Here is a 20676-nt window from a genome sequence, read left to right on the forward strand (position 1 = left end):
AGAGAAAAGAAAGAGACAAATGGCTGCACGTAGCGGCACTGCTGTTAGATGTCAGTAATATATGGTGCATTACTTGTTTTATTCAAGGATGTTCTTGCCGTAGTCTCGCAAGTTTTATTACACTGACCGATCGCCACATTATCACATTGAGAAAACCAACAGATCCTGCAGCAATGGACTGACCGCCATGTCTGTTTCACAGCTGCTAAAAATAAACTACATTATCTACTGGAATTTACTGTTATGCGGAGACAGTAAAGTATTTTAAATAATACACATGTAAGCTGAAATCTTCCCAAAGTCACTGAAGTGAGTTTAAGATTATTTTTGGTATATTTTGTTACAAAGACTCTTTCAGTAATGGAAACTGGAATATAACAGTGAAGAATCAATAAGGTTTTAGTAGACTTTTAATCCAATAGGAGTGATTAAAAATTTTTAATCTTTTTCTTTCTTTCTTTTCTTGTTTTTTAAATCCGGATGTTAAATCCTGAGCTGTTAATTTCCTATGCGGAAAAAAAAAATTGAGAGATCAAATTTTAGAAAAAATATCTTGCAACAATCTAGACTAGTGAAGTTAAGTACATTTTTAAGGGTGTGTTTCACAACCAGTTAGAGTCGTGATAATATTTAAGGCAATTAAAAGATCTAATGTCAGCTCAGATAGCATCTTCTTGTCAGTAATTTAAATTTATGCTGAGGAAGCTCCCTGTGCTATTTCCCATTACCCGCTGCTGCTTTCCTGCCAACCTGGCGGGTAAGCATTCACAATCATTATATAGGCATACTGAATTCTCCTGACAATAACCTCATTTGCTTCCGATGAAGAAGAAATGTAAATAAAAAACCACATAGGCCTTTTTTTTCTTAAATCAATGTCACCTTCTCTCACTATCACTGTGTGTTACTGTCTTTGCACATTATAGTGTTGTAGGACTAGAAGGAAAGAAGAAGTGACAACCAGTGAACACTAGAAGTTGACACAGGCTGTTACATAAAGGCCTGTAAACAGTTTCATGCCCTCTCTTCCTCTTTCACTTCCCCGATGCTGTCTGGCTGGAAATAAATTTTAAAAATCAGACAGACGAACTCAAATTTCTCCTTCAGTGACATAAATACATTACCTATACATGTCTAACTTTTTTTTTTTTTTTATTCAAATAATTTTGGCACATGACTAGGATTTCTCCCCCACCTCTTCTTTCTAAACTTCATTTTCTCACATGGCAGCCAACTATTGCGTGTTCAGGGAAGCGTGAACAGATGTTGGCACCGGTTGACTGTGCTTACAGAAGGATCCATCCTCACGCTTTCTTGCTAAATTGATGAGAACGCTGTCACTCCATCCAGTTTAACCCAACTGGTAAAGCCCTGTGGCAAAGCTGACTGCACCTCTGCTCTCTAAAGCAGCTCTCTGCCACAGCTCTGACAAAGGAAGATGAAAGTTAGCGCTGCTAAGCTGTAAGGGGAATCATCCAAAGGTTCACATACTAGCTGACCCCTAGCTGATCTGATATCATCATTCATAGCTGATCCTGCTAATATGGCTGGAATAATGCAACGTCTTTGACTCACTCTGGCCCCTATCTCTCAAAGACGAGTGCTGGTGTGTGGGTGAGTCAAGGTTAAAATGAGTAAACAAATGCACTTCCCCCTCACTGAAGCTAATTTTCCCACATGTCACAAAACTGTGCGCTGCCAAGAATAAAACCACACATATCCTTTCTCAGGGGTGATAATGACATAATTGTAAGGCCATCCTTGCAAAACAGCCATTCATCAGAACTTATTAAGCTCTAGGAAGAAATTTAAGATGGCAGCATTGATTTGTTCCAAGCACAAAAACAGAGTCTGATGGTGGAAAAGCTGATTATCTTAATGAAAGACTGATTCTGTCTCTCTTAAGTTGGGGAGGATCTTTGAGGTTTAACCGCATTATTCCTGTGGCTTTCTCAGCTGCAATATTTTACAGGGGTGACTGCTTGAGTGACATTCCTATTAGACAGTTAAAGGCTGCTGAGAAGGATTCATCAAAATAACTTACATTGTGAGGCTGTTTAATTGTCTCTATTTTTTAACACGGCCTCTGATACCCGTTGGTAATTAGCTGATTAATCAGATCTGACGACTTGTCAACTTTCTCTCAGGAGATTTCTGAACTGCATGTAAATGAGTGAGGTATTTGCTAAGAAGAGGCCCATTACATGAAACTCATCTCCCTCGCTATAGATCCCTCCCCCTCCCTCTCTTCCTTTTCCCCTAGACTTCCTTTCCACCTCTTTTTCTGAGAGCGAGGATTGATTAAACCAGGAGAGTGCTTCATTAGATTCTGACAAGTGACACCATTTCTCCAGAACACATGTCCTTGGAGAAAGCCATTTTAGCCCATGTGACTCGACCATAGTCGATGCCATCTCCGCAGCAAACACTATCCCAGAACTAATTGAAACAAGGTGCTCTGTGGCCCTGCTATCTGCATAGGTGACAGCTATGCAGCTACCAATCTGTCCATGAAAACTGAGTAGTTTGATTAAAACACACTTTCTTAAAATCCCCCACGTGTGCTGCATTCCACTGTGGGAAAATAGCTTTTCTGCTATACAAATGAGACGTCATGGACGTTTTATCTTCCTGACATCAAGCAAGGTTGTCGCCACAGCAGGTGAATATTATGGTGGCAATCTATAAGTGAACTTGAAAACAGAAAAAAACAAACAAACGTATGCATATGGATAAATCTTTCTATGGACAAAATTATGTATAATAGTGACAAGATTGCTTGGGTGTCATATTTGTCAATGATAGAGTTTAATAAAGGACAAAAAGACCAGGAACAATGATGATTTATTGACTCTAGTAACACAAAACTCTCCTGGGAGTCTCCATGTTCAAAGACCATTAAAATGGGCTTTTAACAAGGGAAATAAATTATTATTTTGTGTTTTCACTGGTCAAAAAAATCTGGCAGCTCTAGCAGCTATATGATGTTCTGAACAAATGTGCCGAAGATAGTGGTTTGGTCCTTTTCAGCACAGTACACTTAGCTAGGATTACTGAGGCCTAATGGTGCAGCCATGAACAGCAGCCAGCAGTGGGCTCTCTCACCTGCTATGTCTCAGCCAGACCTCTTTGAAGTTGCAAAGCACAAAGATGCTTTTTGAAGTTAATGAAGCATCAGCACACTTCTTACACCAGCGCCACTGGGTCATTATGCACCGCCAATGTCAAGGCAGCAAAGAGCACTTCAGAAAAGTCAATAGGAAATGTTGCGAACACCCTGAAGTTCCCATGTAAAGGTCTTTTCAGTCATGTCAGCCGTGCAGATCTGCAGTCACAAATGTCTCCTGAACCGAACTGAACTATCTTAACTGAACTCAGAGTTTCTGGTGACAAAGTACACACTATCATGGGAATGCTATCAATTTCACATCATCAGCAAAGAGCGCATAAGCAGATGCATCACACCACTGCAAGATATCCATGTTGCTAGTGTACGAGACACGGGGACGAGACCGCCTCTGTCGCCCTTTGTGTGCATCCTAAAGCAGGAAACTGCATTAATGCTTCAAATCAACCTGAGTTGCTTATAAGGCATTGTGTAATTTGATGGGGCTTCACGTCAGAGCTGAGGCTCTGAACTGTGCTTTCGCAGGGGGAATCTGGCTGTTCTCCCTTTAACTTGTAACTGTTACTATGGGAACTGGCAACATGCTTTTAAGACTTGTGTGGTACCCTTTGAGAATATATCCTTAAAAGAAATCGGGAACTTTTGCCATCAAATAGTACAGAACAACAATATATTCAGCCAGTGTGTTACTACAGAGACGGCAAACAGACCACTGGGTGCTTTGTGGCATTTAATCTTTGATAATATAGTTTTTCTTTGACGGCAGTTATTAAAGCTACAAATATCAAGTGACAATCTAACTGTCAAGTAGAAAAAATTCAATAATTAGTTTTAATGCATAATTATATGTAATAATGAAGCACATTCATTATTTGTAAACATGCAGAGTGACAGAAAGGAACAATGACCTACTACTGAGAACCAAATGTATTTTCACAGCCTCGGAATTAGTCATTTTGCTTCCTCTAACCTGCTACTGAGCACAGTGCAAACTTCTTCAAAACTCAAAAGGTTCAAAGACAAAAACAAAGCAGAATGCTTAGATTCCAATTTTGCACGGAGGCGACCTGAAAGCGAACGCACTCACATCGTGTACCCACGCATTGTTCACCTCACTCACTCGATACAATTATATAGACAAATGATGAGAATAAACAGAAAGACTACTGGGACAATAGCAATGTGGTTTGTTAATTTAAGCAATCAATGAAAAAGAAGAAATAGAAAATTACTTTGGTGCCTTTGTTTTGCCTTTCCAAAAGGGGGTACAGTACTTTATGCCAAACAGTACATCTCCTTGGAACCCAGTTACTCAATACAAGCTGGTGCACAGCGATTTCCTAACAGCAGATTACTTCCGCATCTTCTGTTTGATAAGAAAGGCCTGTTCCGACTCCTTTGAAACCTCTATTATAACGCTACTAGCCCATCTGCTTTGGGAGGGCAACTCCTCACAATGCAGGTAATGACATCACACAACATCCTACAAAGCTTCTTTGTCTTAGCCTTACCCTTACCAGCAGAGAATAACACACTGAAAGAGAGGAAACAGAAAAAAAAAAGGTATGCAATGATACTGTAAGGCGCAGCTGTTCACTTCACACCAAGCAGAGCGTTTCCAGAGACACAACATGAGTCAACATGCAAAGCAATGCAAGTTAGAACACCTCGGCTTCCCAGAAACCAAGCAGCGCAGAGAGCAAAGGGGAAAAGACTTTCCAGTCTGACCAGAGCAAAACTGTGACAGTCTCCCAATACCACACGCACACAGCTGGTAGCAATAATAGATGATCTCCACATTTGTAGTCTGTCTAGCAAGGTCAGATCTGGCATATATTGCAGTTGGGGCTTTGAGGGCATAATATCGTCTCCTATGGATAAGAACCCAGAGGAACCACAGTGCGTGTGTGCCAACAATTATGTGGAATACAAGGAAACTGAATCAGTTTTGTTCAGCATTTTGTTTTCCCCAGAAGACAAGAAGAGGAAGAAGAGGAGACAAAAGAACTAGCACAGAGCTCAGAGAGATGTGAGCATGATGCAAGCAAACTATGATCAATACAGTACCCTCACCTCAAACCCCCAATTTCCTTGATGTTATTTTAGGCACTGATAATAGACCTGCTTTATGTTGCTCCCACACATGTGCTTGGATGTGTAACAGGGCAGGTCGGGAGGGGGGCGGTGGTTCTCACAGTGTGTGAAAGTCTGATACACAAACAGAGAGGATTTTTTTTTTCACCCAACCTGCCATACTGTTCAGCAGGGTGCCCCACAACTAAGGCAAGCTGGATCCACATTGAAACTACGCAGGCGATCTGCTGCAATCACCTGGTATGTGCATGTGCACTGATAGCTGTGTTTATTTGGGCAGAAGGGGGTCTGATCCTTTCTGACTGAATTTTTAGAGGGCTACTGCACTGATCAGGCCATGCCAGAGTTACTGGAGAGAGAGAAATGACCAGCTTAATCAGCCTACCTGTGATGTTGACGTCCACGATGCCGGTGCGAGTCCCGATGCCGTTGGTAGCGTCACAGACATACGTCCCAGCCAAGTCGTAGGTCACAGGGCCCTTGAAGAACAAGGTGTTGTTCTTGATTTCCACATTGCTGGGTAGGGAGCCATTCAAACTGCGATGAAAGAGAGAGAGAAAAAGAGAGAGGAACAATAATGCAGATGCCATAAAAAGGCAGAATTACTCCAGACCACTGAAAAAAAAGGAAAAAAACCCTCCCAGATGCAGCAAAGCAATTCAAAGCGCATAAAAAATACAGTCTCTAGTGCCAAACAAACTTGGATGTGGGTGTGGGTGTGAGATAAATACCAAGAATATTTGACAGTGCTATATTTCAGCCATCATCCATCAAGTCCAAACAAAATTATGAGGACAGGGAATCCCAGCAGGTCCAAACAGGTAAGATATAGCTGATGCCTGAGGACATGGACTTTTTGACACGTGGAATACAAAGCAGTGGCAGAGGAGAGGATTGTAGGGGGTAAAGGGGATGGGGGGGGGGCTTCCTTCCTAAACTACAGCACAGCACACATGGCTGAAGTCAAAACTCAGGGGAGCTGTCAGGAGAGGCAGCTGATCAAGCGATAAATGCAGAATCTACCAAATGCTGTGCTGTCATTGAGAACTGCAGCCTGTTTCTCCTGCCTGAGGTGTTTGTCTTCATGGTTCACTATCTCTACTGTGTTCAGACTTGCTCATGTCCTTTGATCAGGTCAGCAGACTTTGAGGCCATGGATCATGAACAAACAAAGCCTCTATTGTATTATCTGGACCCTTTTTATGGAGCCCGCAGGCTAGAAAAGGCATCAAATTTCACGACAATTAGATGTTTCCTGTTGAGTTTCCCTCAATTAGCCTCATCACCTGCTCTGAATAGGCCCAGCTTGAGCAGAGTTACAAAACATCATGATAATATTAAAGAGCCCCCTGGTCTGACTGAGGTGAGCTGCTGGTTGTTTCTTTAATCAATAAGGATGCTGCAAAGATTTCCTCCACTACTGTGGGCTCAGAAAGGCACACTGAGAAGTGCAGGCGTGCAAGAACATCAAAAACAATGTAGTGCTCCTATTCATTACAGTGAGAGAAAAACAAAATAACATCACGGCGAGGCAACAATATTAAGTTTCATGCTCACAATGGTCACGCATCAAGCACTTGAGGTTCACTTAACAGGCTTTTAACAAGGCTCTGCAATGACAGGGCCTACGACACACCGACAAGGTATTTAATAAAAATGTTAAGTACAAATAGCTGATCTCCGTGTGGTTAAATTTATCTGACAGAAGAAAATGTCAAAACAAGGCAAAATAAAAATATAAAAAAATACCACAGTATAGTTTTGTAGCAACAAAAAGTCCATAGTTCAGAACAAAAGTAATAGAAAGAGCTGCGGCTGAGCTGTTTTCATTGGCCACCTTGGCAAAGCAATTGCAATGGAGCCACAAACAACCCTCAATACAGTATGTCACGATTCAATAATCAGTTACCTTGTGAGCCGCTATCAAATGCTGAGTTCTGCAAAGCCCAATTGATTTGTTGCAGAAATGAAAGGCCGGCAAACTGTGATTCACCACGGACTCTGCCACTACCGAAGATGTCTGCATTTGTGTCAGACATTTGAATGCATGTCTGCGTGTGCACGTGTGTGCGGAACCAGAAAAATGAAAGACTAACAAACAACTTACGAGTTATGTATATTTTCTATTCCCTCGCTAGCCAGTCATGCGCAAGCATATATATGATATGTGTGTGCATATAGGTGTGTGTGTGATTGGACAGAATGCCAAACAGCAGCATTTAACAACTAACAACATTATGTGGAGGTGAAAAACATACTACCAATAATTAATGGGACTGGTAATAGGAAACTGATAAGATCACAACCTAATTTTAGTTAAAAGAAGAGATTAACAGGATTGCTCTTTTTAATCACACATCTGTCCGCTTATACTTTAAATTTGTGTAACGTGAAATGTTATTTTTTTGGAGAAACCCCAGGCAACAGGAGCAAGGAGCAATATTTAGTAAGTGCTCAAGCAGAAGTAGTTGTACAAAGCTGTTATACAACTTAAATATAATTTAGAGGGCTCTCCAGGTTTTATTCACACTGACTGGTGAGCAAAAAATGTAACCAACAGGTGTTTTATTGTGGCCTTTCATTGACATGACTAATAGAATCACATTTTTCACAATACAGATAAGTAAGCTGGCTAATTAAGTCTGCAGCAATCACACAGTGGAATGCAGCAGTTTACTTTAAATAATACAGATTTTTATTTTTAACGGGAAATGATGCGTCTGCTTGAAATACTTTCTTTTCTTTTAAAAACATCTCATAACTGTAGTGAATTGAATGTATGAAAGAATAGCCATGTTTTTAGCTCACCTTTCCTGTACTTATTGTTCTAATGCCCACTCAAAACTGCTGTGTGCACTTAAAACAGACTCCAGAAATGATGCCGTACGAACAAACATTTCAAAAACAAACAACACAGTTCATACAGGATGCATTCCTTTTTTTAGCTGAGCTACTTGAGTGAAGCTCCCCATTAACCCATTTTGAGAAATAGCTCTGGCAATGTGCTCTAAGAACAAGAGAAAAAAATCAAAGAGGCTTAGATGCTTTCCTCAAGGACTATATATGAAGGCAGAAAGTGATTGTGCAAAGTAAAAGCAAACTTTTTTTAATTATAGTTCCAACAGTAACTTGAACACAACACAAAATAAAAAATATATAAAATAAACCTTTTATGTAGTGTTTTTTTCTTGGAATTTCTATATTCAATTCCTTTTTAGATGTCTGTGTTTGGAGTTGAGTGTGACGCAATCCTGCCAGCTTGTTCTGGATCGTTCCGTCACAGCCTTGTGCTGACCTCCACAGTGGAGCCCAGGGGAACCTTCACAACAGATTTGGCATCTCATTTTCAGTGCAGCAATGGCCGTCCTCTCCTATCTGTCAGCACAGTGCCCTCGTCTTTCTAGATCACATCTCTTAACATCTCTTCCTCTTCGCCTCCTCTTCTCTTCCTATCTTCCTCTATCTCCTTAAATCTCGCCTTGCTTCTGATAAAAAAATAAACCCAAACAGGCCAAACAGAATATCCATTTTGTCTTTGTCTTCTGCTGCTATGTCTATATATCAGTAAGTATCAGTCTTTCTACCCTGAAAGCTAAATCTATGAATAAGACAGAACGGGAGAAAAAGAAACCCCTTCTGTCTCATTAAAATCCAGCAGTCGTCTGTAGAGTAGATACAATGAGGGCACAATGGTCTATTAATCCACATCCACTCAAGTCCACTGACATATTTCTCAACCTTTCTTTTACTAAGCAATTAAAGGACAAATTGCTACATTTATCTCTCAATTTTATAATATAATACTTGAATTTAAAAAGGTGATACTCTTTATATCCGAAGAACCGCACCCACTTTACTTCTTTATTCTTTCCTCGTCTTTTTTTTTGGTACTTGCATCTGATATTCAAAGGCAGTGAGGGGTTTGATCAGTCAAAATTATGGCAGTTATGCATTCACTTTTATTTCTTTTATATCTCAGTACTTACTTCATTATTTCTGTAAGCCCACTTTTCATGCTGTTCCTTAGAGCAGATCAAACCTGAGGTTACTTAGCAATTCTCCAACAGCTCGAAATCATGTTTGTGTCTGTTCTAGCCTTTGTATTTTCAGCGGTAGGCTCTCAGGCGAAAGCCCTGATGTCAGGCCTGCGGTATGTGGGCTTAATCCATGGCTCCCACTTCAGCTTCAGTTTCAGCCGTCTCTTTACTGTCTCGGGGACAACCCGCTGCATCTGTGCCCTTCAGAGAACACAACAGCACTAACAAAGATGCTTTCTCACCCCTCTACCTGCATCCTGGCCCTCCGACTTCAAAGCACATCCCCAAAAGCAAAGCAAATGGTGTTCTGTTTGCATTTATCTCCCACTATCTGTGACCATCGGGGAGATAGGGGTATATGTTGCTGCTGTAATAGGCCCATTGTGCTCTGCCTTGGGTCCTAGTCTTATCTTCATTACACGTTTTCTAAACAAACAAACAAATAAACTGAGACACATTTCTGGAGAGGATGAAGGAAGCAGCAGTGTTTTTATCTTTGAAGATTACTTTCTTGTATATATGCCTTGAAACAAATGTTCACTTTGACCATTCGGTGAAATTGCCTCCCGTTGCATTAGTAAGCCCTCTATAAAACTTTTTTTCCTCCCCTAGAAATTTAACCTGAGAAAAACAGCGTGTATCCCTGCAGCCTCGTCCTCTGAGCCTTAAGGTGTTTTGTTACGGTTTAGCCATACTTACAGTTTCCACTGGTAGATCGTGACAGGGGGGTTAGCATCAGCCCTGCAGGTCAGCTGAACATTCTGACGGTTCAGGTACCAGTTTCCATCAAACCCCTCGATCTGCACCTCGGGTTCATCTGCAAGGAAAGGGCACTCCTGTCAGTTATCCCTCATAATCCACTGCTCTATTATTGTGCCTTTGCTGAAGGACACTAGCAGTTTGCCTTTCCAAACCCGTCCACTTTAAAGTAGCAGATAGCTCATATTAGCTTGAGACAATGGATCAAAAATCGTCTTGACCAGATGATCTAAAAAAAAAAGAAAAATTATGCTACTTATTCACATGAAAACTGCATATAAAAGATTAAATGGACTAGTAGTGTCAGGAGTTCACAGGATCTAATGGTATACTGCTAATAATTTCAGATAATGCATGATACAAATAATGCTTTACTGGTAAACAGACAAAATGCCAACTGTGTTTATGTATTATAAACATAACTGCATTACGATTTTGGCCACCTAGAGCACTTTGGAGTGCTTATTCAGAAAGGACACCTATTAATTCTATTAACACCCACATTACTCACTGTTCTAACAATTATATAGACATCAATGAACATTTACCTGTCTTAAGGCACAAGAAAACGTATGACATATGAGCAATCGTAGCAATAATAACTGCACATTTATAAAATTATACAGCTGAATGCCATCCTGGATAATGCTATCTAGCCAGGTAGCATAATAGTCAGTTAACCGCTGGCTCTGTCCCTACATTCAAGATGGATGTTGAAGAAAAGAGAGCAGAGATGCCTGTAAGTAATATATAAAGAATCTCTTCTTTATATATTACTTACAGAAGCTTTGTCTGGTGTTTTGAAGTTTTTTTTCTAGTGGATGATAGAATACATTTTGCCACAACGTTTAAAAGGACAGGCTCCAGTGGAGTTTGTTTCAAAGTCTCACTTTGAAAATTTAAGAGAAAATAGTGGCAACAAAAACTGGCATTACATCTACCTGAAAGGCAGAACCAGCCAGCTGTTAATGACTGAGTCTAAAGCCCTGCACCAAATACTAACTGTTGGTAATATACCCTAAAAGTAGACTAGGAGGCTATTGTTTAGGTTGTGTGGTTTAATTTTATTTATTTATTCATCTTTTTAATGATAACAATGATACTTTTCAACATTTCCTAAGCCTACTTTTGCAAAAATAATATTAATAATAATTGCTTGAAAACACCAGAATCTTGAAAAAAAGGTTAAAAATTTTGGTCATCCAAATAATACAGCAGTGTAAAAGAACCATTGCACACTTGCCGACACAACATGGAAAAACAGGTCTTGTTTAAGCATTGATTTTTCTCTAAATACATCATTTTTGGTAAATAGTGTTTGTCTTGAATAATTGTTTATTCAGTCATTCTATTAATTATTGATTCTATTAGTTATGTCAACAGAACTGGGGAAAAATAGATTTCTAACATGCTTAGACTGAGTCTGGCGCTGTAGTTTACTGCTCATTTGTTTTCTAGTAATTAACCTTTGTTTTGGTGTAAACTGTGCTGAGTGGTGTCATCTGGTGACAAAATCATCACGTGGATGCAGGACAAAATAAAAGCACAGAGAAAAAATAGTGAAGTAGTAGGAGAGCGGTGTCTTACACTGAACGTTGAGCACCACGCTGTCTGTGATCTTCTCATTTCGGTACGTGACGATGCACGTGAGCTTCTGTTTGTGGGTCTCGCGGCTCGGTATCACCACATAGTTGCTCCGGACCGTCACTGTCCCATTCTGGTTGCGAGTCTCCTGGTAAGTGGCTTCGCCTTTCAACCTGGTATCCCATTTGATCACGCTTGGGGGCTTTCCATTCGCAGATACACAAGTTGCAACTGTCATCTTACGCTTCTGAGCCCTAGCCACAATCGTAGGGGTCGTCAAGGTCATACGTGTCATGGGCCGAGCTGCCGAGTAGAAAGGAGAAATTAATTTTCAGGAAGAAAAGAGTCACTCAAGAATGAGCTTGATTTTTTAATTTCACTTTCCATTTTATTTTAGTGTGTAGTCTTGTCTGCTTTTCTAACAATCAATTTCCTGAAGTAAATTAAACTAAGAAGCTGAGATGAAAATAACATTGTTTTTCTTCCTTCACTCCTCAAAGCTCTCAGATGTAGAACCCACTTGCCTATCCAAATGCGCAGTCATCCAATTTCAATCCTTTGTGAGTTGCCAATCAGAAATCTACTCTTAGTACATCAAAAGGCAGGCTTGAGCTTGAGCAAATGCACAACTGAAAGAGATAGGCTATAAAGAGGCCTCTTTGAAGGCTGCCGGTTGGTTATCTGCACACATGTTCCTGATGTTCACTGAGCCTAAAAACTGAGTCACTGAAGCCTAAAAAGTCCTGGGAGGCCAAATGACACAAAATGGGGACTCGGAGCTGACTAAGAAGACCCGGCAACAGGGACTACTTAAGCCAAGTGCTATTTCTTTTACCGGTGCTCAATAGAACACAAACCAACACTTAATTTCTAATTAGCTCTCTAATCAGAGTCAGCACGCAACCTTTTCAAAGCTGCCTCTTTCCAAGATAAACTACATCTCTTTTTTTTGCCACACTACTATTCAAGCCAAATTATACACTCAGAAGTGCTCCTATTGATTTCCATTTCACCTGCCATTTTTATCAACTAACCTCTGCGAAAGTTTCCTGTTTTATAAAAGCTATTAGGCCCATGTTATATGGAATTCACCAATATATATATCATTCATTGACGTGGCTCTTGGTGCTGCTCTGCAACTTCAATAGTTTCAACAACAAAGAGGACAGTTATACCGAGAGCTTCAGCAAACATATAGAAAGCAGCCGGCGTCGAAGAGAAGAGCTGTAAATATGTTTTTACTAAGCCTTTCACTCAGGTTGTCAGGTTGACCCTGTTTGATCTGTTTCAAAGTCAATAGGACACCAAATTTGAGCAACAGGGTTTTCATTCCTTTGATTGTTCATCAGACCAGCATAAGCGTGCTCCAGGAAATAACTCCTTAACTGATGTTCAGACGTTTAACCTGTTTTTTTGGGGGGGGGTTTACTCTCTTATCTTGACTCTAAAGATAGGTAACTTTTCCAGTGAAGTATATGTGACTAACTTTTTTTCCATAGGATCTTTGTAAGAAGTCACAGAATATGTTGGGCAGGTTGTTCCACTCACTAAAGACATACTTTCTGTTTCCCAGAAGCTGGTAATTTTAAATGTTCCCATTCACTCGGTGGATTAAGCTTAATAATTTGATCTCGCTACAATTTAGCCTTTCTTAAATGTAGACGTCTTGAAGATGGATGTTTATCAGGCAGCGTTTTGGGAATATTACTGCCATTAATGAAATCTCTCACAGTTTTAATGAGAAACCCAAAGGTCCATATATACATTACGAACATGTTTTGAATGTTCAGCTACTGCTTTATTGGAGATAAGTCTTGGATAAATTCTAGACACAAGCCTGGAGAATGGGAAACAATGAGAGATTAGATTACTAAGATTTAGATCCCTACAGAACTGCTAAAACCAGATTAGAAAAAAAAAATGTTCCTTTCAAATTACAGATTAAAGCAGAATTAAAATCAGTGCAGTTCTTACCATACACAGTAAGGTTGACCATGTTCTCACGGTTGCCTGCAGGAAATGTGGTATACTCGCAAATGTAGGCAGCCTCGTCGGACAGCTGCAGGTTGGAGAACACAATTGTGGTGTCTTCCAATGAGGGAGTACGATGACGAACAGCTGCATGTTTGAAGCTGACCCGCTCCTTGAAGGGCGGCAGCACAGACACACCCAGGGCCGGGTTGGCGATGGCCACATTCTGTTTGGTGCCATTGAGAAGCTTCTGCCAGGTTACTTGGGAGATCTTGACTGGTGGATTACTGTTGCTGAAAACGCAGCGCAACTCCACTTGTGAACCCACGAAGCCAGACTTACTGGTGTCCATCTGTACCATCTGTCCACTGCCAGCTAGACACAAAGAGGGGGGTGGAAAGGAAAAAAAACATTTAATTACGATTAACAAGTGTCCAAGGCCAAGCAAGCACTCCAGTCAATAGCAAGTACATGCACTGAAAGTCAAGGAGTCAATTCAGCCTCCTAGGTAGTACAAGCACGCACAACACTCAGAAGTCAGACTCGTGGATTCAACCATACGCACCTGTGTGCCACAGATACTATATCTGCCCCCTATACATAAAACAAGTTGGTTCATGGTGGTGGTTGTGTGCGAAAGCTGTGGGAGTTGTTATTAACATAATGGGCACATCCATACAAGCCTGCCTTTGTCCACAAAGGTGCTGTTTCTGATGAGATGGGAGGGCCGAGCGAGAACCAATGCATCACTAATGAATGAGTACAAGGGCAGTGAGCTGGAGCCAAGTCGTCGTCTGCTGCGCTCTCCTCCACCTACCCAGCAACACACTGGGTAGCCTATTGTAATTTTAATTACTTTTTACTCACAAATACTTCAATGACTGCCTGGAGCTCCTATTAGGAGAAACAATGTGTAGTCCTGTGTAAGCACTCAAAACAATGAGAACACACACATTAGCTGTATTAAAAGAACCCAGCAATTAGGCACTCCTCCTTTACTATCTAAGCCTGTGCGGAGCATGGTGGCAAAAGAAAAGGTCAATTAGAGAACATGGACCTTCGGTTTAGTCTTTCATGCATATATTGACCTTGTGCTAAACTGAACTGTTGAATACCGTTCTTTGTAATGCGTTTTTGCTTTTTATTTAACATTAGCAGTTATCAGCCTTGGATTAACTGTTCCTTACAGTCTCTATGCCTTTATTAAGAACTGGAAGCATAAGATGGAAAATTAAGTGACAGGAAGAATAATTACACAAGTCACTCCCTTATTCACACATACCGATCTGTCAGAATTGATCATTTGATACTTTTTTCTATATCAGTATAAACAGAACATTTTGGGGTTTGGATCTATTGGCTTGACACAATCTGTAGTCTCAACATGGATGTCATTTCAGTCAGGGATGTCATTCAGTGCGAGCAGCAATTTTTCCAAACTGAATAACTGATTAGTTGAAAAAGAATACATTAAGTTTTAAGCCTAATTAAGATTAGGCTTAAAACTTTTTGCTAAAGCATATAGTTAGTGTTGGATCAGGTGACCCTGAATCCTCCGTTAGTTATGCTGCAATAGGCGTAGGCTGCTGGGGGATTCCCATGATGCACTGAGTATTTCTTTTCCAGTCACCTTTCTCACTCACTATGTGTTAACAGACCTCTCTGCATTGAATCATACATGTTATTAATCTCTGTCTCTCTTCCACAGCATGTCTTTATCCTGTCTTCCTTCTCTCTTTCTGAGCCTCGTTCTGCCGGAGGTTTCTTCCTGTTCAGAGGGAGTTTTTCCTTCCCACTGTCGCCAAGTGTTTGCTGTATGTATTATTATAGGGTCTACCTTACAATATAAAGCGCCTTGAGGCGACTGTTGTTGTGATTTGGCGCTACATAAATAAAATTGAATTGAAATTAATGCTGAAGGTAACTAGTGCATTTTTTTGGTTTCTTTTTATAATCTGTAGTAATAGGTCTTCTTCATGGATAACAAACAAGTACAAGTTTCACTTAAACCTGCTCTGAGCTCTGCAGTGTCAGCAGTCTGAACAGATGTGCCATTGCAGGGCACCTACATCCTGTTGTTTCAACACTTCTTTGTTATCTCGTGCTACAATTTATGGTCGTTTCCAGGTGAAGTCTGATGATGTCCCATTTCCTGAAGCGACAGCCCCTGACTGAGCTTGTATTTACAACCAGAGGCAGCCATAATTATCTTCTATGGATACACAACTATCCGCAGGAAGAAAGACTGAAATTCCTTCGTTAATCACGCAGGACTCATAAAGCCACCAATGTATCCACTCATAAACAGGCTGAAAATATGCTGTGGTCTCAAGTAGAGAAGTGGGGCCTAAACATATGCACCACAAGCAGAGCGGCTCTTTAACGCTGAATAACTGCATCACAATGATGGATAATCGCTGCCCTCAGAAATAAAGTTTCCACAGGGGGGCTTTAAAATGTGTAAGAATGCGTGAGAGAAATCCATTTCTGTATACACTCATTCACTACAATATCTGATGTAGTTGATCTTTAACTATACAAGGATCTGAGGAAGAGGGGAAAGCGAATTCTGTGTATGCAAGGCTGTCAAACTGTCTTAAGTACCGGCAGCGACTGTTATGTTAAGATTTTTCTTGTAAAAACGGTAGGTAGTCAGCCAAAGGACGTGAAGGCCCAATACATGCATGTAGAGAGGAAATGGTGCAGACTCTGGGTAGACCATTAAGATTAACCATGTATTTTTCCTCAGCAGGCTGAGAACTCTCAGGTTGAATGACTTAGGCTGGAAAGCAATGCATTATGAGAGAAAGGCAATTTCGATCTATTATTATGTGCTTTCGCTCAAATGCTGCCTTTGCGGCCTACATCAAATCACATAAAAAAACAAAGTGACAACCTTTTGAAGTTACTGAGTGCACATCATCTTTCATTTCCTTCTGACCACATCAGCAAGACCCTCTCTATAGAGATTTAGACTTGGGGGATTTGAAGATGACAGATTGATTTACTAATGCAGTTTGACAGAGAGGACTGGCAACCTTGTCATCTGTACCTTGAGAACCACCTGTGTCCTTGTGCACCCCAGGGCAATGCTTTACTCCATTTTATCACAGCTTAGATTACCAGTTGTGGCAGCTATAGTATGATATTTTTGAAATAGCAAACACAATTTACTGCGTGACAACACTAGTTAAAGTTTAATCTTAAGTTGGTCTGAAGTGGAGGAGCTGCATGCTGCATGTGGCGGGGGCTGTAAAGAACTCATAAATATGTACCTGGCCAGACCTCATCCATTTCAGCGCTAAAACAATAGTGGCAGGGGCCGGCTGTGCAAAGAGCCCCTTCCCCCTCTCGCTTTGCTCTTCCTTCCTTCTTTCTCTGATGCTACCAACTCAGATTGAATCAACTAAACAGCAACTAATGCAAATGGAAACTCGAGGAATAGGCATAATTATACAGTCACAGAGCCCAAATTCACTCTGTGAAAGGGCCAGAAGCCCCCACTGGGACCCCTTTCACTCAAGGACTGTTGGACTCTTTGGCTGAGCAGAGTCTATAATTACAGACTACATAACAGAGTGGCAAATGCCACAGAAAGCACTGTCACATACATGCATGAGATTCTAAGAAGGTAGGTTGGAGTGGGGGCTTAATGAAAATCAGTGATGCAAAAACAGAAGAGAAAAACGGAAAAAGAGATAGGCAAAGTAGAGAAGTGTAGAACTGTCGAGAGGGAGAGAGAGACAAAGAAGTAGGTGGAGCTGTAGGGAGGACTGTAGGTGCGCTACTGGTTTGAGGTTGGCTGGCATTATTGCCTGTGCTGCTGCTGTTTTGTTCTCACACTGACAAGAGGATGATTGGGGGAACAGTCATGCTCTAATACACCTGTGGATAGGGTAGGCACTGCCTTAAGAGTTGCCAAAGGAGAGAGGAGTCGTGTTTCTGGAAGGAAAAGCGATAGGACAAACAAACAAAGCAGAAAGTACTTCCAAGCTGGCAAAATATTAAATTAAAAAAAAAAAAAAAAAAAAAAAAGAGTGGCTTGATTCTCACCAGGTGAGCTGAGTTGGATCAACGGGGACATAAGGGGCAGTATTAAAACAGCTGCTGTGCCGTCTGGCCCTGCGCTGATAGCAAGAGACTCCCAAGGCCTCGGCACAGAGCTGTGCACGGAACATTCAACTGTAATAAGATCTGGCCTGTCAGGCAGAAAGGAAAAGCATGTGCTTTGTGTTGTTTGCATATGGCGCATTGGACATTGTGCATTAGAAGCTGCACCAAATAAAAGCCTTCAGTCAAATGGACTCTCCATGGTGCATAGACAATGTCCAGGAAAATAGAAAATGTATTCAAATTAGTCACATTGAAACATTTTATTAACCAGGTGGGAAAACAAAGATAAAACAAAAAAAAAAAAACAGAATTAATTCCTGTCTGTAGCGAGCCAAAATGAAGGATGCAAACATTTAACATTTGCCTTTTTTCTTTGCTGTAGAGAATTTAAGTTTTTTAACCAAATACAAAGATCAGCCCACAGATAAGCCCATAGGACCTTGTTCTGGTACATAGAAAATCACTATGATAATATTAAACTAATAAATTTAATAAGTATACATAACATCGAAAACAGGCCCAACATCTCTTTCAGACCAGGAAGGAATATATCTCATAGCTAAAATCTAACACTGTTGTCTTTTATTAGCCAAATTGGCAGTATTTCAAAGGTAGTTATTGCCTACTTCAATATTGTGCATCCAAAGGAATCCATTGTGCGTGAGTCAAATAAAGTTCAGAATAATTCACCTCAAGCTGCTGCAATGCGAGGAAGGCAAAGATTAAATAGAACTGAATGCATATTTTAGAAGAAGCACTCATTAATGTCTTCTATTTAAAGCTGCACCAGGCAACTCGGCACACTGTCAGTCCCAAATGGCAGCGAGACGTCTCCGTTTGAAGTTTCAACACTTCAAAAAGCCCCAAATGTGTAATGTGATGTCATCAATTCTTTTTGGACTGAAATGTCATCCTTTCAGTGGCTTCGGGGAATAGAAATGAGAAAGAGTTTTAGTTTTCACTGAAAAGAGTGCCACTTCCTTAAACAAGAGGAGATCCAACTTCCGTAAAATTATTTCACTTACGCAAATATGTCAAAGTTTTCAGTGGCACTACAGTCTTTTCTAGCTCCCCTGCAAGCGTGAAGTATTTTGGTATAAACTTCTTGCCAAGTGCAGCTTTAAAGCTTATCACATGAAAACACATCATCTCCTCACGCTTGATATGCTTTGGTTGCTCCACTCTACTGTTGCTTAAGTGGGATGCTGATAGATAAAACATGGCTTGAGCCGCACGGGATAATGACTGTTTAATGTAGTCCCAGTTCCCACGGCAATGGCACAGTCCTCTATGCTCCCCTATTCATGACCACACATGGGGTGTTTAGGGGGAGTCCAAATCTACTGTCTCATACACACACAGAAACCTCCCATTAGCAGCTTGTTTATTCCCCTGGTAGGACAATTTTACTCTTTTTGTTTGTCAGTGAGTAATTTAAAGCTCTTGCAGTGGCATTTTGCTCATGTTTTATAACAAATAGTAGTGATTCCCAAAATGATTTATAAAATAAATGATGGTATTCTTCTTAGGGGCATCTGGGAACTCTTACTGTCCCCGAAGCTTTAATACAAACAGATAGGGCACTTCATTTAAGGATAAGCCATATGCTATGTGTACTGCTGCTCTTTATTGACTGTGGCCATTTAGCTTTTTGAGACAGAGCAGTACGTGTCAGAGAATTTGTTTTAATCTACACTCAGACACTATTTGATGGTGCTTCAGCCAGGTCTCTTGGGTAAACAATGGTGTACCTGCCAAAGCAGCTCTCTTTACCCTCTGTCTCCCCAAGCAAACATCCGACTACAGAGGCAAGCGAAACCTCACTGGAACAGATGGTTTAGTACCCGTGCTCATAATTTTCCACTATCTGGTTCAAATTTGAAATGCTTTTTTGTACAACACGCTCTTTCATTGAGGACAATGTAACATCTGCTGCGCTGTAAATGTTAATGATTATCAGGAATATTTATTATGTTAGGCAACTTCCCAACCTGGGACGGCTCCATGAGAGGCACTGTGCATTTCATTTGAACTATTTGCAATGGCTGTTTGAGCAAAAGAGTATCGTAATGGCTGACTACCGTCGCACAGTAGTCATGTGTTTTCCACCGGGGCTATAAAATTGCTACTTTCGGGTTGGCAGTGTGTAGCATCGGCTACTCAACTATGCACACAGGCTCTCACCTAATGTAGCTGCATCCATCGTTTGTAAAGCAACATGGGGTTCAGAGCACAAGCCCACACACACACACACACACATGCCCCTCGAGCAGCTTTAAGGCATTTCAAATGTCAAGGGGATGCATCACTTTGCCTGCAACAGAGCTTCTCATCTTAGTTCAGCGGGATAATGATTCATCCTTGAATGAAAAAGTGGAAAACATCACTACTCCATTTTGTTATCAGACAATTTCAGAGAAGCAAATCTACAAGACAGTGGAGTTTAGTGTGCCCTTTTTGGGAACCTCTCACGATACCCTTTAAATTTAAAACATAAAGTGGATAGCAGTGCCTGTGGATTTTCAGTAATTAATATGTGTTTTTATTCTAGTCTAGCAGGAAATAAGCTAAAAGCAATTTGGGATTTTGGTTGTCTTTGACCGAGGCAATGACAAATAAAGCTTGGCCAAAAATAAGACTTTTGCCCTACAGAGAGAGAGAGCAAGAGTGGAAGAGAGAGACAGAGAAAGTATAGCACGTATTGAGTGTAAACACAGAAAGAGCTTTGACCCTCCTCCCTCAGCCTGCAGCTTAACAAAACAAGGCCACCAAGGTTTCGGTTCTACGACACAAAATAAACAGAGCTGACGTTACCTGACCAAATGGCGAGATGACATCATCCACTGATACCAGATAGCAATCAACTGTCAGCAAACAAAAGGCCGGGTGCAAGGGAAACGCAGCGATAACCTTCCTCTTAGTAAATGAGTGACTGTAAGCGTCAGAGTTGTGTGCGGCTGACTGATACTTGGAGAGAAAAGCTGGGAACCC

General features: G+C 40.9%; 1 protein-coding gene across 6 annotated transcripts in view; it reads right to left on the minus strand.

Annotated features, from left to right (window-relative positions):
* nectin1b (nectin cell adhesion molecule 1b) overlaps nt 1-20676 on the minus strand; it is a 161390-nt gene that overhangs the window by 98227 nt on the left and 42487 nt on the right. For all 6 annotated transcript variants that reach the window (XM_082501714.1, XM_082501717.1, XM_082501716.1 and 3 more), the window contains exons 2-5: nt 13576-13947; nt 11605-11904; nt 9958-10075; nt 5607-5758 (exon numbers count right to left, since the gene is read on the minus strand). In XM_082501714.1, the coding sequence (XP_082357840.1) occupies nt 5607-5758; nt 9958-10075; nt 11605-11904; nt 13576-13947 (942 nt within the window). The remainder of the gene's footprint in view (nt 1-5606; nt 5759-9957; nt 10076-11604; nt 11905-13575; nt 13948-20676) is intronic.

The sequence above is a fragment of the Aulonocara stuartgranti genome (genome assembly GCF_965226115.1).
Source record: "Aulonocara stuartgranti genome assembly, chromosome: 14".
Classification (NCBI taxonomy): Eukaryota; Metazoa; Chordata; class Actinopteri; order Cichliformes; family Cichlidae; genus Aulonocara; species Aulonocara stuartgranti.